The sequence below is a fragment of the Passer montanus genome, unplaced genomic scaffold, assembly GCF_014805655.1.
Source record: "Passer montanus isolate IOZ18808 unplaced genomic scaffold, ASM1480565v1 scaffold60, whole genome shotgun sequence".
Lineage (NCBI taxonomy): Eukaryota > Metazoa > Chordata > Aves > Passeriformes > Passeridae > Passer > Passer montanus.
In genome coordinates, this window is record NW_024371038.1 from 1,035,810 (window position 1) to 1,063,603 (window position 27,794).

The 27,794-nt window shown below is 37.1% G+C and overlaps 1 protein-coding gene across 4 annotated transcripts in view; it reads left to right on the forward strand.

The window, feature by feature from the left end:
- PRKACB (protein kinase cAMP-activated catalytic subunit beta) overlaps positions 1-27,794 on the forward strand; it is a 72,900-nt gene that overhangs the window by 40,512 nt on the left and 4,594 nt on the right. For 2 of the 4 annotated variants that reach the window (XM_039727055.1, XM_039727052.1), the window contains exons 2-9: positions 14,405-14,466; positions 15,401-15,529; positions 17,464-17,562; positions 18,551-18,633; positions 19,147-19,273; positions 21,431-21,526; positions 23,038-23,160; positions 25,147-25,311. In XM_039727055.1, the coding sequence (XP_039582989.1) occupies positions 14,405-14,466; positions 15,401-15,529; positions 17,464-17,562; positions 18,551-18,633; positions 19,147-19,273; positions 21,431-21,526; positions 23,038-23,160; positions 25,147-25,311 (884 nt within the window). Of the gene's footprint in view, positions 1-1,106; positions 1,502-11,549; positions 11,559-14,404; positions 14,467-15,400; positions 15,530-17,463; positions 17,563-18,550; positions 18,634-19,146; positions 19,274-21,430; positions 21,527-23,037; positions 23,161-25,146; positions 25,312-27,794 lie in introns of those variants that run through there. The other 2 variants (XM_039727053.1, XM_039727054.1) reach the window with 2 other exon arrangements.

Sequence of the window (27,794 nt, forward strand, 5' to 3'; positions counted from 1 at the left end):
AAATAAATTAGAAAGTGACTTTCAGAGTTTTTGTTGTTTTGGCTTCAGGTAGAATCCATTTGAAAAGGAAGTGAGTGTATTTATATCTTCTGGTGTATTGAAATACAATAGCAGGTCTGTTTCTTTTACAAGCAGTTTCTGCAGAAGCTCTGGGTTTGCTGAAGGGGAAGGAGCTGCTGCTTGTTTGGGTGGACTTTGGTTGTCAGTTGCTGTTGTCAGTGTTATGATTTGAATAAATTACTGTGTGGTTTATGGCCTATGGGGATTTTCAGTGGTTGAGTTTGAAACGTAACATCTTTGCTTTGTTATTTTGACATATAAAGCATACAGTTTCTCCGACTTGCCTTGGATACTTGGTTGATGCATGAAATTAATGTGTTTTGTAATATCCTCAGAGTCCAGTAGGGCAGAAGTAACCAAGGGCATCACAGGCCTTGGAATCTGTTTTAAAAAGCTGACTGAGCACCCATGTGATGGTGCAGCCTGAACTGGTGACCAGGTCAGTTGTGCTGCACCGCCCAGGGGTGAAAGGGATGTGATGGGAGCCATCAGAATGATGCATTTCATTCTTTGTTTAGAAGTCTTGACTGTGACCACTTGCAGCTATACAGAACCTACATTTTGATTTTTGTTTTGTTTTCTTAGTTGCTTGTTGTTCTTTCAAAAATTGAAATGCAAAAGGAAAGGAGAACGAGGTTGCATGGTTTTGAATGTGGAGACAGTTAGATAAGTGTGTCTTATATTCTTGAACCAATAAAATGTTTTCCAAATCTGCATAAGAATTTCAACAACTTGGATAACTGAAATGGTCAGGAGGGTCACCACTGGTGCATCTGCCATCTTCATAGTCTCTAAATTGAAAGTGGATGGGTGATAAACAGTCAAAAGAATATAATTTGGTCTCTGATTCAAAATAATACCAGTATACTTCCAAATACAGTAGAATGATTTATAGAGATTTAGCTGAACAGTTACTTGTATATTTGTGTGTAGAGGGAGAAAAACGCATGTTAAATATGAAATAATGTACAGAGCATACTGTATGAATTGCTTAAAGCTTTAGAATAACTACTAGTTGGGTACAAGTCAACAGATAATTCTGGTCTAAGGTTGCCATGGAAACAACCAGTGCTTGATATAATTGAGAACATCTTAAACCCTCCTGGTGTTTGCATGCTTTTTTCCCCTGCCATTTTGAGTTGCTTTAGACATGAATAGGTAGCATTGGTCAGAACAGTAGTAGTTAATGAGCAAAGCCAAATACCTGTGTCCTCAATATTGATTTTGATATTCTGCTATCTTGTGCTTCATAGTTTTTTGCATCACAAGGAGCTCATAAGGAAGAGCAGCTCCCTGGATGCTGTGTGCTCTCTTTCTGGTTAGTGTGTAAGTGTATTTAGAGATTGAAGCACTGATTTGGTAGAGATTAACACATTTCATCAACTGTTGGATTAATATTTGGAGCAATATGTTTCTGAAAACTAGCTCTTCAGCATGAATGGTAAGTCTTTTCTATTCCGTTTGACACATTTTTTGTTCCATCTTCACAATCAGGGAAAATCTACCAGGTTTCCCTTTCTTGTCTGCAGAGCTGCATCGACTGCTGATTTCTTTGTTTTTGTAATCGACTCACTGTGGGTTTCTTTGTAAAATTATTAAAGATTTGCAGTTTTTTATTAAACAGTTTGCTTTGCATGACTGATATTTAGTGTTTTAAATATTATTTTAAAGCTTTCTTTTAGAAATACCTGATTTGGACGATTTTGTAATTGAATATATACATGTCTGTTCATTTAATTTTCTGTGTCACTCATAATTATTTTCTGTGAATTGATACAAATCAGAGAAGCCTTCTGAAATTATTGTAATCATCACCTGAAAAAATCTAAACAGGCTTTTGTTTTTCATCTGAACCAGCTTATTCTGCTATTATTTTTAGTCTTCTAAATGCTGGGATGGCAGAATAGTTGAGGTCATTCATGGAAGTAAGGGAGGGGAGTCTCATTTGAAATGAGATACTGTAATAGATCTAGTAAACTTATCAGGCAGGTATTTACTTTCCAAAACCACATTATATTGAATATAATGGAGTTACGAAGTGCTATAGTCTTACTTGTAATATTATTGAAATTTTTTTTTCAATGCATAGACTGTAAATCTGTTTTCTTAGAAAAATATGTCCTTTGAAAATTGTTTTCAAAAAGCCCAAATATGCTGTTTTCCAAAGTGATGCCTTTTTGTTTCAAACAGATAGTCTGGAGCTTTGGAAAATTACTTGAGACAGAGGTTTTTTGAAAAGAAAAAGCAGTTTATCATGTATGTGGGATATTTGTGTGCATGCATGTCTGTGGTTTTGCTTAATACTACAAATTTAAAGGACCATTTTTACAAAGATTTCACTTGTGTGCATGGCAGGGAGGAGTTATCCCACTGCCTTATCTAATATCAGCTTATCTATACTTATCTCATACAAATGTGTTGAGGTCATCTTCCCCAGAATGGAAAGCGTGGCTGTCATTTCCTTGGTGTACAAAGTACAAATGTCAAAACCGGTGCAGTTATTAAGGCAGTGTTACAGACTTTGTACCTACACGATGGAGGTTTGTGCTAGAGCATCATTCATGGCTGTTTGAATAAACCTAAATGCAGGCTGTCCCCGAAAGAGCCCCTGGTTGTTCTCCCCAAATCCCTGCAGGGATGCTGGCAGGTGGGAGCACAGCATGGATCTGCTGTGGCCACACGGCCCGCACTTGGCCCGCAGGGACACGATGGCATCAGGGACACGATGGCATCCCCGCCCACCTGCCCCTGCTCAGCCTCTGGGGAAGGGTGGGCAGCCACAGCCTCTGCATTTCCTCCATGTCACAGCCGCCTCCCCTGCTCGTGGAGAGGTCTCTCCTGGGGTCAGAAAGTCTCCACTTTTCACCAACTGGTACCAGGCTGGCTTTTCCATCACATTTTCCTCTGGTTCTCTTACAGTTAGGTCATAGCATCCACAGAAATTGAGATTTGTGGGAATCAGCTCTCTGAATTCTGAGGTTTTGGGTTTTGTTTGGATATTCTCTTATGATTTATGAGTCATAAAGGAATAAATTTCACACAAGCTAGGTGAGAAAGAGGTTATAGTTTTTTGTAACCTCAACAATTATTTTGTTTTTTTGTTTGTTTAGTGGTGTGAGTTTTTTGGGGGAGGTGGTGGCTCTTTTTAGGGTTGGGGATTTTTTCTTTCCCCTGAGGGTTTATTCCGCAATTTGCATCTGTAGATTTTATTCATCTTGACATGCAGGCTCTCAGTTCCATTAAAACATAGAAATAAATTGGAATAACTTTTAACAGGTGTCAATTCCCAATCAAAAATACCTATAAATTAGTGTAATTTTGATGAGGGAAAGGCAACTATCTCCTGCTCCATCAAGATTAAGTCTTTGCTGTAAACATTTCCCTATTTAAACCACTTATGCTTTTCAATGCATTTTTGTGGCTGGCTTCACTGCAGCAGTGTTACATTACACCCTGTCAGTGGATAAAATCAGATGCTTTCCTTGTGAAAGACAGCCAAGATGCAAGTGAAACCTTGATGAAAAAAATTATGTATTTTCTTCACTTGCAAGTATGAGTGGCTAATTTTTTTCCCCTTTTATTTCTTTCTTTTTTCCCTCCCCAAAAAAAGGTCTGGTTATATGCTTAGAATTTTTTTTTTCTAGAAAGACCCAAAGAAAAAGCTGTTTTTCTATTTCTTTGAAGTTGGACTTTTGTTTTGAATAGCTTGAACAGATAAAACTGTAAGGTCAAGTAACTAATAGCCCCAGCTCCCAGGGGTGAAAGGTATAGTCTGCTAAATCTTCTGTTTCACTAAGAATGGGCTTAATATTCAGAAGTGTCACTAATTACATGATTGGGCTACTACTTTCCAATACTGCAAATAGAAGTATTTGGTGATACAGACATTTGCACTCAAAGGACAGTTACCAGATGTGTATGGAGACAGATGGAGCAGTACATGGAAAGGGCGTGAGCCATGCTGATGGACTCTGCTGAAATATTGTGCAGTTTTGGGCACACTGTGGCATAGGCATGTGTAAGGAGTGAAGGGAGGTAGTATAAATACATTGGTTATGTGCACTGAGAACATTTCTAACAGCAAGGGACAATAAGCAGCAGCTGATTATTCCCACTGCTCAAAAGATTGTAAAAAAATGGAAGGATGCCATGGAATTTCCGGGTGCCAGAACCATATATCTTCCTATGTGTGTCTCATGGGACTAATGCTTTCTTCTTTGCAAAAATTCCCCGCTGTTACCCATTAGCCTCTGACAGCAAACTATGGCAATTTCTTGGGTTCGTGTTAAATTGGGTTTGTGTTAAATGGGATTCGTGTTTTATTCTAGTTCTTTTGATATTTGAAAATATTTGAAAAAGACAAGACAAAAGCTGCTGCATTTACATTATTCATAAAATACATCCACAAAGTGAACAGTCCCTCACAGTGCTTGGTTTGGGGTAGAAGCAAAAAATGCGATTAACAGAATTGAGATTTCTTCCAAAGGAAAGGGTATTTGGTATGTTGTAATCTTGAACTCTGACTTACTCTAGTTGCCATTACATTCATTACTTACGTATATTTTTTTATCAGAAAGATTTGGGTTTTGCCCTTGTTTTTAGTTAGCATCTCAAATTGTTTATGTATTTGTTGCTGGTTACTCCGAGAGTTTCTTTTAGTCATTCTGTTGTAGGCCAAAGTTCACAGAAGTTTCCCAGCTTTAATTGTGGAGGTTCTTGCAGGTAGTTTTGGAACTTGCACAATGTTTTTGGTGTTTTTCTTTATTCATCTTTAGCTGCTGACAGATACCCCAGCCCATTAAGAATTAAAGTGGTTATTTTCTTCAGCTTTATTTTTTAGGTTTTGCAGTTCAGTTGTATGCAAGTTTTATGCATGCCTTTATGCCAAATAAGTGCCGAATTTCCCCAGTTTCTCTCTAAAATCTCATTCTTTATCAGAATGGATAATAAACATTCTTACATATTTTTTGCTTGCCTTAATCCTGAGGCAAACAAAAACTTGTTATTCACCCAGTGTGTTGAATTGTGAAATGTGTTTATTTACATAAGACTTCCTTATTCAGGAAGCCAGTCTTTGCTATTTAAGGGTATAAATGAACTTCTCCTGCTTGGCTGGTTACTGCAGGCAACCCTTTCCTGTAAATATTGAAAGCATGTTCTGCAGGAGATATGTCAGTGCACACATATCTCAGAAGCTCAGATCTTGTGAGGAGATGAAGAACTATTTTGCTGATTTGCCCTGACAGCTGTGAAGATGTCTTGCTGATCCCAAAGTATCTATATGAGAATTTTTGTGGAGTTTTAATTATGCAATGGCTGGAACAAGATAGCTTATGGGAAGTGGGCTTAGATGTGAATGCACAGAGACCAAGATTGGTGCATCTACTATTATTTTTATGCCTTGTATTAAATATTTGGAAGAAAGAAAAAGCAACAAAGTAGTTTCTCTTCTCAAGTAACAATTTAAATTCATCCATACACTGAACAGCCCCTGCAGTTGTTTAGTTTAGAGTATAAGGAAAAGTTAGTTTAGTAAAACTTCTCAAGGTTACTTTTCAAAGGAAGGGGTATTTGTGCATGAGCATGTGTGGTACTGTTCCTTGCTTGCAGGGAATTCATTAGTCAATATGCAGATAAGATGAGCTACCTGCAGATTTATACTTACAGTTGCTAATAATGTAGCCATAAAGCCTGGTCTCAGGGATAGCTGCATAGCTCTATGTTATCCTTTGTAGTCACTGAACTTCTGCAAAGAGGAAATGTGGGGCAGTGATGTGGAGAGGGAGGTGGGTGCTGACCAATTGGCCAGAATCTTTATGGTGCAGAGAGCTTAACTAGAGGGCATCTGCAGCAGGTGCTGAAAACATTTTTCTTGGTAAGTGGTTTTGGCTGTAAGAGGAAAATCTGATTAATTTGTGTATTTGTATTAACTACTAGAATTTGCTAAAATCTTTACTCAAAAATGTGATACTTTTACAAAATACTTTATAGTAGTGCCCTAGAAGATGTTGTTCTTGGAACTCATTCTTAAACTGTATTCTTTTTTTTTTCTCCCCACATGGTAACCATGGAAATATATGCACTGCAGGAACAAAAGATGTTTGAATTTTGACAATTGTCACACAGTTTTCAGCTTTCTTTGTTGTCTTGTTAAGACCTGTTATATTTCACACACAAAGGAGATCTTTTACATTACAGGTCCTGTGATAGTTGCAACATTTTAGATTATTTGCTGGATAAAGTTCAGCCACAACTAGAGGATGGTTCTGCACAGCTGCAGCTTAATTCCTAATTGCTTACAAAGTACCTCAGTGTATGACAATTTAGTATATTACATGTTAAGATTCTTCACATAGATTTTTTTTTTTCTGTATGAACAAATTTTTAAGTGGGGAGTATTATGTACTGCATTTGAAAGTAATTTCATTAAACACATAGTTTATTAATTTTAAATTTTGAGATAATGGAATTATTCAATAGAATAATTGAAAACCAGTAACTTAAAATTATAATTTTCTCAGAAGCCTTTTCAGCAGGCCAGTGTGGTGTGTTCATGGCCTTGTCATGCTAGCACAAGCTGATACCCTTTCAGAAAAGGAGCAGTTCTGTCCCCCATATTTGCCCACTCATATCGGGAGAAGCATTCATAAGAAGAAGAGAAGAGGGAGCTGCTTCTCTGCTCATTCCCTGCCTTCTGCCCATTACTTTTTAGTGTGGGCTGGTTCCCTGACCTGGCTTGGCAGTCAGACACAGGAGTGCTTTTGCTCTTTCAAGGAAGGTCATTAGAGAAATGCAGGAATGAGTGACTGTGGGAGGACAGGACTGATGTGTGGGTTTTTTCAGCCCATACTGAACTGTAGCCTAACAAACCAAACTGCTATTTCTTGGACTTTTAAGCCTCAGATCACATGGATTGTTGCAAGAGAGGAAGCAGATTTACAAAGGTGTCATCTCCTTCAATTAATGCTTCAAGGGCAGGAAGAAGGTATGAGTGAGACTCCTTTCATTAAGCTAAAGCCTAGTTTTAATATATTCCAGAACTAATTGAATGCTAGTTCTAACTGATCCATTTAGAGAATTGAAACAAAAAACCCAACTCTAATCCATCACCAAAAGGTGGCTAATAGCTCTTTAATTTGAAAGGGAAACTTGGGTAAGAAAGAGGAGTGGCAGCCTTAAGGACCAAAATACCTAAAGATGGAGTGGAACAGCTCTCAGCCACCAGGAATCTACAGGAGGCTTTGTCACATCCTATATGTGGATGCTCAGATGAAGCTATTCTGCTTGTCAGCATTGAGGAAATCTTGCATATTATTATTACTTTAGGATTTGCATAATAAATCCTGGGTTGGATCATAAGTTTTGCTTAGCTGCTATGGGGCTTTTGGCATTTATCTTCTGTTAGGAGAGAACTTGCTTATTAAAGTATGTGTTTGTAAATTTTGACAAACATTGGGTCTGGATTCTCTTTTAGATTAAGAAAGCAGAGTTTTATCTGTATATGTTTTTGTGGAAAAGCATTCAACTGGGACATGGATGCATGTACAACTCTGCTGAGCAGTGCTAGTACAAAATTTGATTGTGTTTGTGACTGAAAAACTACTGCTTTGCATTATAGATTTGACTTTACTGATTTACATTATACATTTTGGGGGGGTTAAACAAAATTTCAGGGATTCATGTTCTAAGTGACTCTGTTATTTGGGTTGGGTTCTGTCTCCCCAGAGTGGCCCCTGTTGTATTATATTTTTTGGCATCAGCAGGGTTCACCACCTCTGAAGCAGTACTTTGGTATTTAAGAAAGGATAAGGGAGAAAGACTGAGCATTGGATTTGAAAATGAAATTAATTATATTGTCTATAGTAAAAATAGAAGCATGTCAGTCTGACTGTGGCAGCTGTGTGCAGTAGAGTATCTACTGCTCTGATTTTAACAGAGATCAGTGTTATCTCTGATGGCTGAAAATCTGGCTCCTGTTCTGATGTGTCTTAATCTGTCACATCTCTTGTACAGGCTGCTGCTGTGTAGCAAGCCAAGTAAAAGGTGAACTGGGTTCTTTACAGAGCTCTTAACTGTTCTAACTTTGCTTTTATGAAATTCACAAAATACTGTTTAGCTCAAAACATGAAAATCATGGGCAGGATTAAAATAAAATTTTTGCCTGTGTTCGATAATGGAGTTGTAATGGATAAGATCACTTTGTATTTTACTATTGCTGCACATTTTAAATTAACTCCTGAATGTCCTCCTAACTAAGATCAGTTTCTAGTGCCTTCTTCTAGTTTTTAGGCACAACAGCTGTAATTGGTCTTAATTTACTGTTTATCCTGTTTGTCTTCCTTTTTTCTGTGCCTCTCTCTTTTCCCACTTCTTCCCCATTCTTTCCAGTATTCTGTAGAAAAGTTTACAGTGTACAGTTAGATAATTAGTGCTTCCATTTTAATAGCAAGCTTATATTCAGTGAACAGCAAGCTTAATTCAGTTAATCTACTAATTAGTAGATACATAATTCTTACACGATCATGTAGCTACTAAGAACTTTCTGGTTTTGTATTTCAGCAAATGGGCTCTTTCAGAACTGCTGCATGTATTTGGCTCTTTGTTTCTGGGGAGCGTTGGATTTTGGTGGTTTGGTTTGGTTTGGATTGGATTGATTTGGTTTGGTTTTTTAACTGAAGAAAGGGTCTTACCCATTTCAGCTGGTAAGTTGGTTTGTTCTGCATCACCTGGGTTTATCATAATTAGTGTTTAAAGAGAAATATAAAGTTGAAACCTTTCTCTTGAATTCAAAACCTGGATAAATGGGATATTCAATTGATGCAGTTCATTGATCTAGCCTTGGCAGAAACAAGGCAGACTCCTTGCTAATCAGCTCTTCATGAGAGGGCCGGTGACTTCCCTGGACTTTTTTCACCCACCATTTTCATAGTGTGAGAAATAAAGTGTTTGGTTTTGTTGACAGCCTGTTTCAATGATAGCATTTTTGTTTGTGCTTTGAAGTGTTTTCCAACTATGAAATTGTTAACTGGTGCTCGCACTGCTTCCTCTGAGTGTATGATAATACTTAACACTTAGCTGTGTTCGTTTTGAAACACTTGCCAGGGCAGAGAAACCTTATGTTGAGCATTTTTATATTATTCCTGCTAATCAAAAGAGAAATATTTGAAAATTTAGACAACACGTTAATGGTGTAAGAATGGTACTTATAACCAGAATCAGAAGCTTCTCACTTGCATCTGAAATATGGTACCATAACCACAGGATTCACTGAGATATCTATATACATCTTGATAAAGTTTAACGATATAAATACATATTTTATAAAAATGAAATATACATATGCATTTACCAGAATCTCTTCATACATATTCATTTTTCCATTAAATGATTTAATTAAATAGCCCATTTAACTCCAGACTTCAAATGATTATATTACAGTTTTTGGAACAAAATTTGAATTGTATTTTGATAAAGGCCATTTTAAATACCAGACAGAGATTGGCATTTACCACAGCAGATGGGGGTTTGTAGTGGTGCCCAGTGTTTAGTCTTAATCAGTTTAGTTCTTGCTTTCTTGCCGTGAATCCTAGCCAAATACTTTTTTTTCCCCCCTTAAAAAAAAATCCTGGCTTGCTGGCTCTTGTGGGAGATGTGATTGAGAATAACAAATACTGTGCATGTGGGAAGTGGGAGAAAGGCAGAGTAACTCATGGTAACTCTCAGGACTGCTCCATCTGTGACCCCTTTCCCTCTGCTGTCATTGCAATCCTGCAACCCAGAGGTCCTCACCCTCTTGATTTTTTTCAGGAACTTGATTCACTTACCCTTAAACTGTGTTCTAGGTCAAAGTACTCATTGCAGTGCTCATACCCTTAGTTAACAATTTTTTTAGAAGCATGTTAACTTTCATAGAAAAGTTGATCACTAAAACAAGCAAACATATTGTGAAGTGTGTGATATACTCTTGTTTGGAGGTGGGCTCAGGGATGTTTTGGTTTTGGGTGTAGCAGAGTTTTTTCATTTGTTTGGGTTTTGTTGGTTTGTTTGCTTGGGGCTTGCTTTAATTCCTCCTATGCTGACATTATCTAGGAACCTCTGGATGTTGGGTTCCTCTTCCCTTAGAACAGTGTTCCAGCAGACTTTCCTGCTTATCCTCACGTTGCCTTGGTTCCAAGTGCAGCTCTGCACAAGCCCCCTGGGGTATCCAGGAGGGTAGCTGAGGCCTTGTGTTGTGGTTGTAGCACTGCTTCTAACCAAGGTGAACCAGAGCAGGCAGAAGTTGTAGGACTGCTTCAAGCCATTCACTTGTGGTCTTTGGCCATTATTCCATTTCTTTCACCTTCTGAATCTCACCAAATTTCCTGCTTTGGGTGTTTGCACTGCATAGACCTGCCTCTCCTGCCAGTGCTTGCTCATGTTGGTCACCAAGGGCTGGGTTTGTGCTGTGTGTTTGTGCTTGCCTAATCCTGCACAGCTGGTGGGTGCCTCCTCTCGCTTCCAGCTGGTGTCCTTCCTGCTGTGTTCAGTTGTTTCTGCTGTGGTCCTTGTGCTGGTGCTGTTACCTGTGCTTTGCTGTCTCCTTCTAGTACCTTCCTTCTTGAGCAGCAGATCCTCCTGCTTTGGTTTCATCCTCCTGCGCTCCAACTTCCGCTGTACCAGTAAACCCAGTCTGAGCAGTGTTTGTTGCTGGTCTCTGCATACACTCTCATCTTCACTTCTCTCAGCCACAGACTGATCCTTGCTCTTCAGTGTTTATGGGAACCTGTATATCCACATCCTTAGTTCCTTTTTTCTGACAGCCTTACCAAATTAAGTCATACTCATATGGTGTCCATCCCTGTGTACATTCCACTTTGCATACAATAACTTCAGCTGTGCAGTTTAGACTTCTCAAGTTGCTGTTATTGGGTAATAGGACTGAAATCCGATTGAGTTTTTTTTTTTTTTGGAGACTGCTTGCCATTTCTTTGCTATCTACCACATGCCATGCAATTCACACATGCTGTCTTCTGGAACAAAGTGCTAAGTAGTGGGAAGATCACCCGATTACAGGTTTTATTGTGATCCAGCATGCTGTGATGAAGATAGATACACTATTGTTAGCAACAGTTCCGTGGATGTGTATGTCTTGGAATAGATTAATAATTAAAGATGCCAACTTGATCTCCTGAAGTTTTCTAAGCTGTGCTTATTTCTGTGATGCATCATCTTTTTTCATACTGATTTTAGCTGCCTTTGGTGATTTTTTTTCTTTCTTTGCTCAAACATTCTGTGATTTAACATGAGTCATTCTGTCTGTGTGGGAAAAGGCTGGTTTATTACAGGGTCTGTTCTTGAGTAGGGAGGGGAACGGGTGGAATGTATTTGTGTTTTCTATGTGTTTGTTGTGGAAATGCATAAAACTTTTTTTTCTTCTTCTCTTTCTTTCCTCTCTTCATCATCTCATCTGTGTGGGTGAATGTTCCTGCAAACCCTTGGGGAACCTATAGAGACGTTTGGTATGCTCATTCCTTCATTAGTGCCCAAAGTCACAGATGCTAGGTACAGTTTAGACTGGAAAAGCAAACAAGAGCCACATCATCACAATGTAAGGTGGCTAAAAATGTGCACTTGAGGAAAACCTCTAAGTCATCATCTATGACACCTATTTGTTTGCATCATCACAGTAATACCAATGGCCACTGCTACCCAGTTGGCGTAAATTTTGATTCTGCACTTGAAAGTAGAAATTAAATGTGTTCTCCTGTAGCAAGAGCTGCTGTTTTGTGCTTGAGAGATAATTTTCGAAAGTTCAAATTCCAAGTAATGTTTTGAGAAATGACTGAAGTGCATGCACTTAAATTGCCTAAGTTCTGTTTGAAAGCACCTGTGGAATTGTGTTGAGGTGTAGGAGCCCAGGTGACCTCTGAAAGTGAGAACCAAGCGTAATTCAATGTACTCTCCCATGAGGAAGAAACTGATTTTAATAAAACTGAGCACAAAAAATGAAACTATTTTTTAAAAATAGTGATTTTCAGATAAGTTATTACCCTTGGGTGGTTTTATTTTGAAAATGTATGTTCAGTGCTGCTTTCTATTAAAAGAGGGCCAAAGTAAAGTAGAACAAGGTAGGAGTTTTGTTGCAGGAGAGCTTGTGGCTTAGTGGTATTCTAGAAATGAGAGATTTTTCTCATGAATCCACAATTTGAATATTTCCAGCTGGATCACATTTAGTTCATAAACAGCATTCTTTATTCCATAAGTAGAACAGAGACAAAAAAATGACTGTAAATGTCATTGTATATTTTTATAAATACTGAATAGTCATACTTCAGTGTGAAATAAGTGGCAACTTAAAATATTTAGTTATATGAACAGAGATTGCATGAGGGATATTTAAACATATGTACTGTAATAACATTTTTTTAAAAAATAGTTACTTAGTGTTTTGGTTGTGCTATGTTGTGTTAATGCTCACTTCCAAGCTACAGCCACTAAAGTTTGAAGGCTCAGCTTTTTGCTAATCTTAATGATTTTCCTGGGTTTTTACTTGTCATTAAGAGAAAATATTTGTGCTACTTTGACATAAATTGATGTTTGAAAAACTGTATCAGTATGCCTCACTTGATCAAGTCATCTCTGTTCTCCTAATGGAAGAAGGATCACTAAACATAAATTTGGACATTGCTAGTTTCCAGTTTTTGTGTTGAAAATTATTTCATGCCACAGGAAATCCTGTCCTATCTTCAAATTAGGATAATTAAAAGTCATTACATGAATAACCTCTATAACTTATAAACAAAGGAAATATTTTCTACATGCAGGGTAAATATGTTAACATTTTTTTCTGATTAGCCATGAAAATATTTTTAACTCTGAGTTAATTTTAATACCATTTTACCAGTTTCTTTGATATAAACTGTGTTTTCATTGCTCTTCTTAACCATAAGTTTAGAGTACTGAATATGTTCTTCCTCTGTGATATTGCTTGTTTCTCTTCAAATAAAATTACTGAGTGTATATCATGCTTTAAACACTTTTCTAATGCTGAGGTTAGCCAGAACTTTTCACAACTTCTACGAAATTACCATTTTATTTAGTGCTCCATCAGAGCCAGTGGTAGTGGGAGTCATAAACCTCCTTGGAGTGTTTTGTGATAGTCAAGTCCCATAGCACACACAAGAAGGAGGAAAAAAAACTAAAAAAAAATCCAACCAGCCTTCTCCAGGGCTGCTGCTGTTTTTACTCCTTCTGGAAATGTACCAGTATTAGAAGAGAATTTTTGAAGTTTTCTTTGTCAAAATTAGTATTCACTGATAAGTACAAGGAAGTTCTGATTCATCGAGTGATTTGTTTACAACCTGTTATAAACCTAATTTTTTGACTGTCAGAATGTAACATACAGTTGCTAAAACACAGAGTGCTAGATATTGACCAGAATAATCTTGGCATATTGCTGTGTATTTTTAGCAATTGCTTGTGGCAGAACGTCACAGTACAGAAAAAACATGGTTATTAATGTTGTATTATGTGAAATGATTCAGAGAACACACAACCAGTATGATATTTTCTTGATTCTGTGACTCTTTGATAACCACAGCAATGTCTGAAACACCTCCCATTAATGACTGTGCATGAAGTAATCCGCATTGATCTGGCTGAGCATTGATATTCAAAAAAAGAGAACAGCTGAGAGATGATCTGAACAAAATATTTTGGTGCACATTTTAAACAGTCATCCAGAATTTTACCATTGTACATTCCTTCAATTTCAATGGAAAATCAATACTAAAACTGCATATTCTCTGACTGTGGGCATGCCTAATGTGCAGTGTTGTTGTAGCCCTGTGCTTTGTCTTTGCTTGCAGTAATGCTGTCCATTTAGTCCTTGAGCTTGCAAACAGCCTTTAAATAAAGGTGATGAGGGGAAAAAGCAATGAGATTGACATTACACTCGAGCAGCTGAAAGAAAATGCAACATTTATTTAAAGAGATAAGAAGTCAATCTTTGTGGAATGGCTATTTAGAAATGTCAGGTGTTTGGTTTTTTCCCGGCTGAATTTAAGAATGTCTGACATCACCTTAAAGCCTGCTTGCCTATAGAGTATTTGAGCTTCTAGAGCTGGTAAAGTTTAAGTAATTTGTGTAGAATGATGTAGTTACTCCAGAAAGCTTAGCTATCACCTGGAGATAGTGTAGAAGTTCTAGAAGCATCGATGCTTGCTTTCATCCATGGTGAAAATAGCATATTATCAATTAAGAAAGAAGTTGATAATGAAGTTTATGTATTTTGTTAACAAAGCATCTCCATTGCACTCATGATGAATTATATTAATTGAAATGTACTTTTTTTGTGTGTTTTCAGTGAAAGAGTTCCTAGCCAAAGCCAAAGAAGACTTTTTAAGAAAATGGGAAAGCCCCCCTCAGGTATCACTCATTTAAGCATTCAGTAATTTTCTGTATTGCATTTTTTGGATAATGTTATCAGTATGTTATCAGTCTGTAATGAGTAGTGCAGAAAAAATTTTAGTGCAATTTGTAAAGGAGTTTCAGGTTGTTTGAATGCCTGCTTTGTCACTTTCCATTGAAGTCTATCAAAAAAGATTCTCAAGTCTTCTCCCGATTTGAGCTGATAAAATGCTCCCACTGAACAACATTTTCTCTTACGAGAATGATGTTCACAGTCAACATGACAAGACTCAAAATCTATTGGCATGTTTTTAGTTGGCTTTTTTTAATAACCAGAAGCATTGGCACATCTGTAATTTACCATGTTAATGACTTCTGCCATGATAGTAAGTGGAATTAAGAGTATTAAGACTACTGCATGGCACTTGGGAGCTGGTTAAGGAGCTTGTTAGAGAGAAGTCTTGTCAAATGTGGGATTTTAGGGAAGGTTCATTCTTGTTCTAATGCAATATTTGAGATGCTATGGCAATGAATGTCTGAGAAAATGTACTTGGGGATGTGCTCTTCAGACAACTCTCATGTAGAACTGTCTCTAGAGCTTGGGGTCTTTTGCATGTTCTAATATTCTTGATAATGAAGCATGAAGGGGTTATTTATCTGCATGTTATCTTCATGATCTGTTTACTGCTAGATGTTCCTTACTAAGCATGTATGGACAGCTGCATGGACAAATTACAAAAATGTTGATATAATTCAGTTAAGTCTTCTTCTGTTTTAATGAATGCAGTGTAAAATCTCTTTAAAATTTGACAGGTATCAAATTATAACAGTATAGTTTGCTATAGTTATCTTGGATAAATGTAGTATTTCTCAACCTTTTTCATAACTGAATTCATACAGTTAAAATTCTCTTTGGTATTATTGTAAAAATGTGATTATATCCTACATATAGAATACTGCTGGCCTAGATGATTTTGAGAGGCAAAAAACCCTTGGAACAGGATCATTTGGGAGAGTAATGATGGTGAAACATAAATCCACAGAACAGTATTATGCTATGAAGATACTGGACAAACAGAAGGTTGGTATAATTTATAGTGAGTTTTGTGCTACAGCAGAGTTTGTTCTAGATGAAGATCTGGTAGCTGTGGCTGAACTGAGTTGCACATGATGTGCTTTTTCTTGTAACACTTGGATACCAGTGATTTATTTAAATGCTTTATTTTCTCTTTTAGCCAGTAGGTTCAGTTGTTGGGACTGTGTAGACTTTGTACAATGGCCAGTATCATTAACAGGCTGAAGAGTAACCTGTTAAGTTAAGCCTGTTAAGTTAGGCCTGTTAAGCCTCTAAGTAGCCTCTAAGTCCAAGGCATTAATAAAATGTTATTGGGTAAATTCTTTGCTTAGATTTTGTAAGGTTGCATGTATGTTCTTTGGCAAAAGCAAAATGTAGTGCTATAGTTCAAATAAACAGATGAACTTTTGCAGGCTAGTTCAAAACTACGTAGATCAGAAATTCTCAACATTTTCATTTGTGCACCATAATTGAAATTAAAATTGTCTGCACAATAACATTTTCCATTCTTGGTCCTATGAGGTATTACTTTCTGTATTTATAATTATGCAATAATCCTGTTGAATCTGTAGCAACATTGTATGTAGAACAGGAGTCTCAGAACAGCTGTCCCATAATGGACATTTTCTCTGTTGTAAACTTCAGTGCTGTAGTCTGAACCTGTATTGCTGCTCCAGCCTGATATATTTTTAGCAGTTTATTACTCTTAGATTAAGTAAGCAATGTAATTTGATAAAATTTAAATTTTTAATTTTACAGTACAGAATTCCAGAATACAAAGAAGTATTTTAACAGAATGTATCAATACAGGTAGTTTTTAATGGTTTTTACAAGTTTTTCAAAAGTGCATTATTTAGGTTAGTGGATTCCAAGGTCCTCAATGTAAGAGCTGTTTGTGTTTTGTAAGATACTCTACATAACTTCACTGCTGTGTAACAAATATCATATTAAGACAATATTAAAGTGGCAAAGGGAATTTAATAATCAGCAACTAACAAACTCAAAATCAGCATTGCCTCAGTGTGGACTTCTCCACTTAGGCATTATTAAATTTCTGAGTCATTTTATGTAATGGAACTGTGGCAGTGACACAATCAGACTGTTTTGCCTGAGTTGCAGTTCCAGTACTCTTTACACGTGGTTGCAGTCCTGGACCTTGAATGAAGGATTAAATGACCCATTACTGCTTTATAATGGTCTCACAAACAGAAACTAAAACAAACTTACCTTTTAGTGTCAAACCTGACAGGATTTTTTTTACATAGAAAAATACAATTTTTTGCATCTAAAGCATTCTCCTGTTATAATGGTGTCTAACTTGTATTTTAAAAAATCCAATTAAGTTAAAATTACATTCCAGCATGGCACAAATAAAGACAGCCCAGCCATTTCCACCCATGTGGAAATGTGCCTCAGCATGACCTCAGTATGGCTGTGGCATCCTGTGGGCTGAGATTTTGAATTTGTATTCTCTAGTTTTGTCACTAATGTGTGAACTGTATAACATAAGCCTGTTTACTTCTGTTCCCAGGTAACAAAATTCATAATTAAGTGTGCCTTACACAGTTTCCTGTATTTCATAGCAAAGGGTCCAAAGATCAAGTGGATTTTATTGAAGTGCTGAGAAAGTATGGCCATCAAAACCACAAGCCTTTCATAGAAAATGCAGACAGGTTTTCCTTACTGACTCTTACACTCAGCAAGTAGGAAGAAATACTATTTGTAGAGTTGTCTGCCAACTGTATTACACAAGTGTTACTCATTAATGTTTTTAGACTTTTTAATCCTTTCTTGGTTCTGTTATTGTATTAGGAACCTATAAGGTTTTTAATTTTCTGTGAAGTTACAAATTTCCTTTCAACTAATTGTTTAACACTAAAAAGTTTATCAAGAACTATAAAATATCACACTTAAGCTGAAGATTGCTTTTTCTCTCCTAGGTCGTCAAACTGAAGCAGATAGAACACACACTGAATGAGAAGAGGATATTACAAGCAGTGAACTTTCCTTTCCTTGTTAAACTGGAGTATTCTTTTAAGGTAGTCATTACTTCCAAAGCAGTTGTTGGGTTTCAGGAAACTGCATGCTTACACTTTAGATATTAAAATATATAACTTTTACTGTACAATAGTTCAAGTATTTTTGTTTTCAAAGATGCTTCATTTGGCACTGTTGCCAGGGCTTGAGTAGGAGTGGAGTGCACTCGTGTACACTTCATATACCCCGGTTCATCAGGTAATGTTTGAAAGGATATCTCCAAATAAAAAATAAAAATTAAATTAAGTTAAACTCCTCAGAGTTTTCTCTTCTCTTGGAGGGCAGCTGGATTGTACAGCCAGGGATCTTTAAGGCATCATTTTACCTTTGAGAGATATCAATGTGTGTCTTCTGTACCACTATATAGAATGGTAAATTTGTAATTTTTCTGCAGATCTTTTTGCTTGAGATTTATAGCCGAGGCAGGTTTTAATGGCAGTTTTAACCATGAAGGACAGAACTTAGAGCTTAGCTTCTAATTTCATGACAGTACATACTAGTTAATCTGTAAAGAAATTGAGAAGCTTTCTAGTTTATGGAGTAATATGTGCCTTCTTTTATTTTTTTTAATTTTAAATGAGCAGACATCTTTTACCTTAATCTTTAGAGGTTTGAGGTTTGGGGCAGGGGATGTGGAGACAAGAATACCTCAGGTTGTCAGTTATAAGCATTGAAGAGTTCAAGGTCTTGCCTTGCAGTAGGCATCTTAACCTCTCTTCCATCAGGGCTCTTACACACCAGTCTGCGCCTGGACCTCACTAATTATCTTTAACAGATTTGCTTTAAAACATTTCTTGAGATATATGATGCTTCTTTTGCAGTTTTTCAAGAATTTCTACCTATGTTGCATTATATTTGTCAATGTCATTGGATGGCTACAATTTTTCTTTTTCATTCATTAATAAAATGTATTCCATGTAGGAGTTGTAGAGACTATAACATGCCTAATGTGTATTTGTGTGTGTTTACTTGTCTCTTTAATTTCCTTAGGACAATTCTAATTTATACATGGTAATGGAGTATGTTCCTGGTGGAGAAATGTTTTCACATCTAAGAAGAATCGGAAGGTTCAGGTAAGAGTATTAATGACACTATTCCTTTAAAAAGGCTTAATTTGCTGCTTTGGGAAATGGGTTTTGTAAAATTTGTTAACATTGAAGAAAAAATTCTGAAGGGTTAAGTGCATTTACTTCTTGTTCAGTGGAATTAAATTAGTCAGGCAGTGAAGAATTATTTATTTTTCATTTAGTTAATACAGGTGTTTGTGATCTGTGCATGATAGAATCTGGGAATTCCTATGCATATTGTCACTGAAATTCATGGTAATTTCTGAAAGTAAAATTTGAAGTCAAAGCTCTGCACTGTGGGATACATTCATCTTGATTTGCATGTGTGTTTTAGCTGCAAGACTTGAATTTAGGGAATGTATGTATCAATTCTGAAAATGTTTGGTTTTGCTTTTTCTTGTTGCACAGTAAAAGAATGAGTTAAGAGATACTTACTCTGTCTATCCCTGACAGTTAGGTGGTTGTTTTGGTACCTTCGCATAGCATTGGGGTACTTAATATTCTTTTAATTCTTCACAGTGAACCACATGCACGGTTTTATGCAGCTCAGATAGTGCTAACATTTGAGTACCTCCATTCATTAGACCTCATCTACAGAGATCTAAAGCCTGAAAATCTTTTAATTGATCAGCAAGGATACATCCAGGTATGATATTCTTCATATATCTAGGGATGAAGTTTTGTCTTGCAGTATAGATTTAACTAATTTGAGAAAATGTGTTTAGAACAAATGGTCTGTTAGCATGGTTGTGTGGAGCATTCAAATGCTGTACTGTCTAGTAATGGTTAAAAGCCTTGGGTTGTACTTCCTCTGACTGAAATTAAGTATGCACAGTAGAGCTGTCTGCAGTTGAGCCAGTTGTCAGGATTTCCCTTGGGGTCTGTGGTGAGAAGTAGGTGATTACATGGCTCTGTTCATCTGACCTATTTTATACGTCTGCCCTAGAACAAGATGAAAGATGCCCTAAAATGTCTGTTTCTCTGCACTATCTGTATAAGCAGTTTAGGAAAACCAGCTCAGATATTAGCCCTGACATGACAGTACTTAATATCCATCAGATGAATCCCACCCTTGGAGAGTCCTGGCCTTTGCAGCACAGCTGGGAAGTGGGGTGGGAGCTGAGTTGAGGTCAGCACTGCAGTGCTCAAATGACAGCTTCTGTTTTACAACAGCCTCTCATGGCACCTTCTCATCTTCCTCTTATCTCTTATGTTTTTAGCTAAATGGCAAATGGGAAGGCAGAGTGCAGCAACAAGCACTCTGAAATGCTGTGCAGTCCTTAAACTTAAAAGGAAGTTCTTCCCTCATTGTGTCACCTTTTGCCACAGCAGAATCTAAACAAGAAAATATATAATAAAAATGTTTGAGAGAAGTGTAAAGGATTCATATCTTATGTTGTTTATAAAAGATAATTTTGCATGGAGTCTAAGATAACACTGTAGGGAAAAGATCAACACAAGTTCCTTTAATGTAGTTGGGGAGCACCATTAATGTACTGGCTGGTTTACTCCGTTGACTGTGACTGCTTTACTCCAGCCCTGGCAGCTCTCTCTGTGCCACAGTGTGTTTTTGTGATGGTGGCAGAGGGAGGTTTGTGTTCATATGTTGATACTGCAGCTCCAACTTCATTTTCTTTTTGTATTTTAAAGCCATTACTGTTTGTCCCGTGTCTGCAGTGTATTCTTCTTATGTAGACTGATGTGCATTCCCAAACACAGAAATGATTCTTTGCTGACTGAAGCAGGTCTCTCCTGCTTCAAGCAGGTCAGCATGTCACCCACTCCATTCAGTTCCAGCTGCTGATGCTGTTGTTTCTACCAAAAATGAAAACAAGCTGCCTCGATGATTTGGCTTCTTTAATTGTGACATTAATGTACAGCAACATCAGCTCAGGTTATTGTATAATTAGCAGTGATTCTCATTTGGTACAGTATGTTTTCTCAAGGAATGAGTTGAAATTGAAACCAAGAAGGAGGAAACCAAAGAAACAAGCACAGACTTAGTAGTTTGAAACTGATCCCAGAATTCCACATGTAATTACCTGGGTTCTGTATGTATTTCACAATATGGTCCAGGTAAAAACACAGACAGTATGATATTGCATACAGAGTTCTGAAAACTTACTGTAGAAAACATGACAAGTGAAATGAGGAATTTATAATGTCCAAGTGCTTGCCATTTGTCAATACAGTTATTGCTACATTCCCCCCCCAAGGCCTCAAATAAACTAACTTGACTCTGGTGATGCTTTCAAAGATAGTCAGAATCAGAAGTTACTGGAAGACCTCTTCTATGTTGTCTTATTCCCACACTAATTTTACATATGACCTTTATACACTTATGCAATAAAATTCAAAATTTACAAGGCTGGGGGATATATTGACCCTATTGTGATTCATTTATTTGTTAACTAAAGGAAAAGATAAATATCTTGTTTATATTCTTCAAATTTTCAGCATTACAAAGAGTCTGATGTTAAAATATAAGAAAAATTAATAACGTAATTGCGGTACATGTGGAAGATTAGTAAGCCATAGTTCCCACTGATTTTTAAATTATAAATAGAAGCTGGTGTCAGGGTGATAATACATATTTTGTGTTCTTTATTAATTTTATCATGAGACCTATTTATCTGACTTAGAAGTACCAGGAAGACTGACTAATAAAGGTACACCTGACTATATGATACTATGTGATTTGAGAAATAAATTTTTCCCCTGTAAAAATGGCTTTCTAAAGTACTTAATTTTAAATTTCTTTACAGCAATGCACTTACAATCAATTTATTTCTTCTGATGACAGGTCACGGACTTCGGCTTTGCAAAAAGAGTAAAAGGCAGAACTTGGACGTTATGTGGGACTCCAGAATACCTGGCACCTGAAATAATTCTCAGCAAGGTACTTTGTCTTGTTACTCAGCCATGCATTTGATGTAGTTAAAGCTTCTCACCCAGTTATCAAGCTCCGAGGGATAAACAGTTGCTGATACTTCCAAAAACTAAATCTTCATTAGTCAATTGACAAATTGACAAATGACACAAAATGCAGTCCTTGCATTGTAAATATTTGTTTGGTATGCCAAAACTTCTGCCATATAAGGAATTTTCACATAACTGTACCAAACTGCCTACATATGCTTGCCACGTGGCTTGTGAGGGCAAAGAGATTCAAAGAACCTGGAATTAGGTTATTTAACTAGCATCCTTATCAGAAGAACAGATCTGAGTGATTACATTCTGAAGGGTTAACACACTAGAACAAGAACTCCAGAGGTAACAAGAACTGTGTATAGGATGAATCAGTAGTCATTACATAACTAGTTGCAGAGTTTCAGGTTTAAGGCAGTTGGCATCAAATCAAACATGACAGTCCACTGGTTTTACACATAAAGCACATGCAGTCTAAGCTGACTGTAGATCTGTTTGTCCATTACTTGCATTAAGTGTTCCAACGTAAAAAAATATTATTTATCCTATAGCTGTCTAACTGTAGCACTGTATGTTTTGCAAATGGAAAATATAGTACTGCTTATGCTATGAAACAATCATAGTGCATTTAACATGTGCTTTAATTAAATACACTTCGCAGATCGTCAAAAGTGAACAAAAAATACTTGTTTGGGGAAAAAAAGTTTGTTGTTTGCATGGTTTTTTCCCCTGTGCAGGAGGGGAAAAAAAAACAGCAGAAGAAATTGCAGAAGAAATTTCTTTTGCTAAAACAGCAGAATAATTGTATCTGCTATAATGCTTCACAATAGATTTTCCTGAAAGATTGAGTCTGAGCCCTGAGCTTTGTAAAAAATCTCAGAGAACATGTATGAAATGGATGGGTTTGGTGTTTTCTTTGTCTTTTGTAACATTGAATAGGACCTACTAATGGTTAAGGTTCAGGCTTTTAAGATCAGATCATAAATGACTCTGACAGCTAATTAACTAAACACTTAAGCTCTTGTAGCTGGTTAACTACATATGAAACGGAATGTTCCAAAATGTGAAAAATCAAGCAAAATGGTGACAGTGTACAGTATAGAAAGTGTTGTTGTGTATGTTGTTATAATGAAATTTCCTTAAGCTTTGAAGAATTATCACTCTGTAGCACAATTGTTTTGACTTTAAATAAGTAAGTTGTACCCATTTACACAGGAGTGTAAAGAAATCACTGACACTCATCACAGGAAAGTGTGCAAAATGCTTTATTTCCATCATTATTTCACTGTCATTGCTGTATTTGGGTTTAAGTGTATTGCTGTTGGAATCTGCCAGTTTGGTTGGGTCAGGTTGTAAGTTCTGCATTAAATGAAAAGTAATGTATTTTTTTTTCTTTGTATTCCATAAATATATAGATTTATAATGAAAATCTTAACCTCTGTTAGAAACTGTACTAACAGTGGCATGTTTAATTTCATTCAGGGTTACAACAAGGCAGTGGATTGGTGGGCACTAGGAGTGTTAATCTATGAAATGGCAGCTGGATATCCCCCATTCTTTGCAGATCAGCCCATTCAAATTTACGAGAAGATTGTGTCTGGCAAGGTGGGTTAAGGCTGAGTGTTTTCACAAATGCAGTTATTTTTATAGAACCTGGTTTTTGGTGGAGGAGATGCAGAATTCACTGGCCTCTAGACAGTGAGCAATTTGAAAAGGACCTAGGAGAAGTTTGGAATGTACATTTCATAAGTACAGACATTGTTACTTGAAAACCAAAGTTATAAAAATCTGTTCCCTGCCTTCAAATTTTAAACGCAAGTTACTAAATTTACAGACATTGTGGTTTTATATCCTTTTATGCTTGGATTAAAGTGATCCAACGACTATTAACAACTACTTAGCTGTGTGCTTAATTTGCCTAGCTATTTTCTTTAAATTTTTTTTGCAATTATTTGAGAAGCCCTGAAGAGTTTCCATCATTTCCAGGTTGCTTTGCTTCCACAGTCTTATAGGTAGACATGTCTAATATTGTTTATCTTTCATTGTAATATTAATTTTTTTTAAATGTTCCCAGTGTTTCCCTTTTATTTTTCATTAATATCTCTTAGTGTGCTGGATAGCAGCAAAATGTAGTCATTCTGTTGTTTCCCCTACCAGCCAGTGTTGATTCTTTGTGCTCACTTGATTTATTACAGTTGTTCTCTTCCTTGCCCCTACCTAGACACATGCTGTGCTGCATCTCAGGCGCCTCTGTAATTCCAGTCAAGGGCAGTACCTCAGTAGGCCTGTGGTTGATTCTTATTTAATAAAGAAGGTGGTTGCTCTTTGAAAGGTTTTAATATTGTGAACCTTCAGCTGTGTCCATGAATATATGGGAATTAATTTACAAGGACATATTTTTAAAGAAATCTTTTTCTTCTAAACTAAAAACAAAATGTTGGGCAGTTTTTGTAGTTTTATCTAATTGGCTTGACATCTGTAAAAGGTGATCTACCTTTTTTACTAAGTCTGTGGATGGACTACAGCAGAAATAGCACTGGACATCAACTCTGGAAACTGTAATTCAGTCCTCAGCTAGCAGTTGTTTATAACCTGAGGTCTTTCATTTATTCTACCCCATTTACTTAGTTCTCTACTTAAAAATTTGAGTTAATATTTCCTTACTTCTCAGTGGTCTAGGTGTTATAGTCATTAAACCTGTGAATGTCTCATAATCTACAATAGAACCATATTGGTAGCTAAACTGAAGCAGGGTCCGTGATAACTGGACTTCTTAATTTTTTTTAATGATTTTATCTTAATTAATTCCATGATCTGTATTTATATCATGACTGATCAGCTCAGTATCGGGAGTGTCAAACACTGAGACCACGAGAATGACAAATGCAGCTTTCTGCCTGTTCTTCCCCCTTCCTTCTCTCTGCCAACTCAAATGGTGTCAGTAGATCATTTGTTAGAAAAACCCTTTGTAATTACATCCCACGAATCATCTTCAAATATCCATTAGCCAGGTTTGAATGAATTGCAAGTCACTAGTGTGCTGTCTTCAAATAGTGCTGTTATGTAAGGCTTCTGATGTTGGTGCATTTAGTTATGAGAAACAGATTGCAGTAGAGCATAAAGTTCCAGATTGACTTTTCATATATGATTGCTGAATGTAGTTATTTCAGAGCATATCTATGTATTTATATGCTGTATATATGCTATATACTGTCTCCTCTGTGTGTGTATATAATTTAATCTAAAAATGTATACCTAGAAAATAGCTGAGACTATATTGAGATGATGTGTTGTTAAAACACCAAGTTAAACTTAGCTTTTAGATCACTGTTACATTAAATAATATCTTGCCCCTTAGAAACTTCCAGTTCAAAAAATTGTAGATGGGCAATGCTACCGATAAAGGCTTTGTGAAACAGAAATGCATGTGCAACAATAATCATCTCTCTTCATGCATTCCTGCTTGATTTGACTTTAGAAGAAAGATAGAAAATTGCCCTACTGTTTCCCTTTGTGTCAAGTTGTTTCCCTTCGCAGGGAAAGAATCAAATCTGTATCATGTTTTTTAATGTTGTGGGTGTATCATTTTAGGTGAGGTTCCCATCACACTTCAGTTCAGACCTAAAGGATCTTCTAAGAAATTTACTCCAGGTAGATTTGACCAAACGATATGGAAATCTCAAGAATGGTGTAAATGACATAAAGAATCACAAGTGGTTTGCAACTACAGATTGGATTGCCATTTATCAGAGAAAGGTAAGACCCTTCCTGATCAAAACTATTACAGGTCTTTAAAGGATTGCAGTAAAATTTCTAAGTCATGTGTTTAATTTTTATTTCCTAGATCTTTGACTTTAAATTGAGAAAGGGTGAAAGTAGTTTAATCTTTTAAGATTCCAAAGGATATGTATAGATTGAATTGTTTGTTTCTTCTGGGTGTTCTAGCCTGGACCTCTGTGTCTATTCACATTCTCTTTTAACACACATGTTGTGCATTAGTCTATTTCTGGATTATCTCAGGACAAGGCATCTCCTGCCTCTCTCACTTTTTATTTAACCCCTGCTTTACTGGCATCTATAAATACTCCTCCACAACAGAAATTAATTTGTTTTCCTTTCCAGCCAGCTCTTAGCACTCAGACTGTGCTCCAGTGTGGAGAAGCTCATGCCAAAGCTAGAGCTTTTCTTTTTTCTCCTAAAGCAATCTGCTCCCTCCCTTTATGTAAAAAAGCTAGAGATAAGTGATAATATTTAAAGAAATTGGTTTGGATTTTAAATGCTAACAGTCTTGACTATAGAGGCATGAACTTGCAGCTGTAACAGCAGTATTTTAAGGGCCAAACCTAAATACTAACAATAGTTTATAAAAAGAAACTGGTTGTTTGGCTACACAAACTGACAGCACAGTTGTTGAATTATTCACTAATGTGTTAATTACTAGAAGACAGGGTACAATTAATGCATCCTGTATTCCTTGCATTAAATATAGATATTTTTAAGAAAATATTCCCCATTGTGGAGTTCTAATTATCTGTTCTTCACTTTTTTAATGCCTCTTTGCAAGGCAGATTTATATGCACCAAGATTCATTTGCCAGTACAGTGGGAACACCCAGGCCCCATAATATTAACAGTGTTTAATACTGTGCTAAATACTCTTAGCATTGGTAGTGTACTGCTATAGTGAATTACTTTCACATAAATAAGAAATATTTTTAAATGTTAAGAAGTAGTAGAGTCAGAATAGCTATTACTAGATTTAAAGGGTTGTGAAAACTGATACTGAGTAAGTTTGAAGCTTCTAATTATAAAGAATAATAGGGTCTGAAACAACAGCATGGATTGTAATGTCATTCAAGTAGTCACAGAAATACAGCAATAAACCTTAGACTTAGAGTAGTTTTTCACTGTGGCTGTTAACCACAGCATGTATTCTCCTGAATAAACATAGTGTTCCTTGGCAGCTAATGTCATGTGAATGGGGGTTTTTTAAATTTTTAAAAAAAAATTTTAAATGCTATGGTCATAAGTAAACCAGTCAGTTACTTAATATTTCAGATACAGAATCACAAAAATTTGCTGATTTGGAAGGGACCCACAAGGGATCATCCAGTCCAACTCCTGGCCCTGCACGGGACCCCAGAAGTCACACCATGTGCCAGAGAGCATTGGCCAAATGCTTCTTGAACCTCTCAGGCTGGTGCTGTGACCACTGCCCTGGGGAGCTGTTCCAGTGCCCAAACACCCCCTGGGTGAAGAAACTTCTGCTATCCAACCTAAACCTGCCCTGGCACAGCCTCAGGCCATTCCCTCGGTCCTGTCCCTGTCACTGAGCAGAGCTCAGTGCTGCTGCTCCTCTTCCCCTCACGAGGAGCTTGTGGCTGCAGTGAGGTCTGCCCTCAGCCTGCTCCAGGCTGGACAGAGCCAGTGCCCTCAGCTGCTCCTCACAGCTTCCCCTCAAGGCCCTTCACCATCTTTGTTGCCCTCCTCTGGACACTCACTAATAGTTCAATGTCTTTCTTACATTGTGGCACCCAAACCTCTCCCCAGCACTGGAGGTGAGGCCATCCCAGTAAGGAGCAGAGCGGGACAATCCCTCTCTGGCCTGGCTGGTGATGCTGTGCCTGACGTCCCCAGGACGTGGTTGCCACTGCTGGCTCAACTTGTAATCAACCAGGATCCCCAGCTGTTTTCCAGCTTCTTGTCCTCCAGTCTGTCTGAACATCCAGGGTAGCCTCATGCCAGGTGCAGAATCTGGCACTTCTCAATGTTGGACTTGCTGATTGCCCAGTCCTCGAATTTGTCAGAGTCTCTCTGCAGGGCCTCCCTGCCCTCCATGGAGTCAACAGCTCCTCTCAGTTTTCTATCATCTATGAATTTACTTAGTATCCCTTCCACTCCTGCATACAAATCATTTATGAAGATGCTCAAGAGCACAGGGCCAAGAACTGAGCCCTATGGAGCCCAGCTAGTGACAGCTCACCAGTCTTATGTCATCCCATTTGCTGTAACCTTCTGTGCCCCACCTGTGAGCCAGTTACTCACCCATTGCATGATATATCATCAAGTCTTCCTTTCTTTACGTGTTTCCATGTATATTAACACGCTGCCTAATAAGATGATTGTGCTTAGATCTGAACAGGTATTTCCACTAAAAACCAGTGTTATCTCCTACAATCTCTTTTTAGCAATTTCTGTAGTGAAGATAATAGGAAAAGGTCTGACTTGTCTCATTTGAAA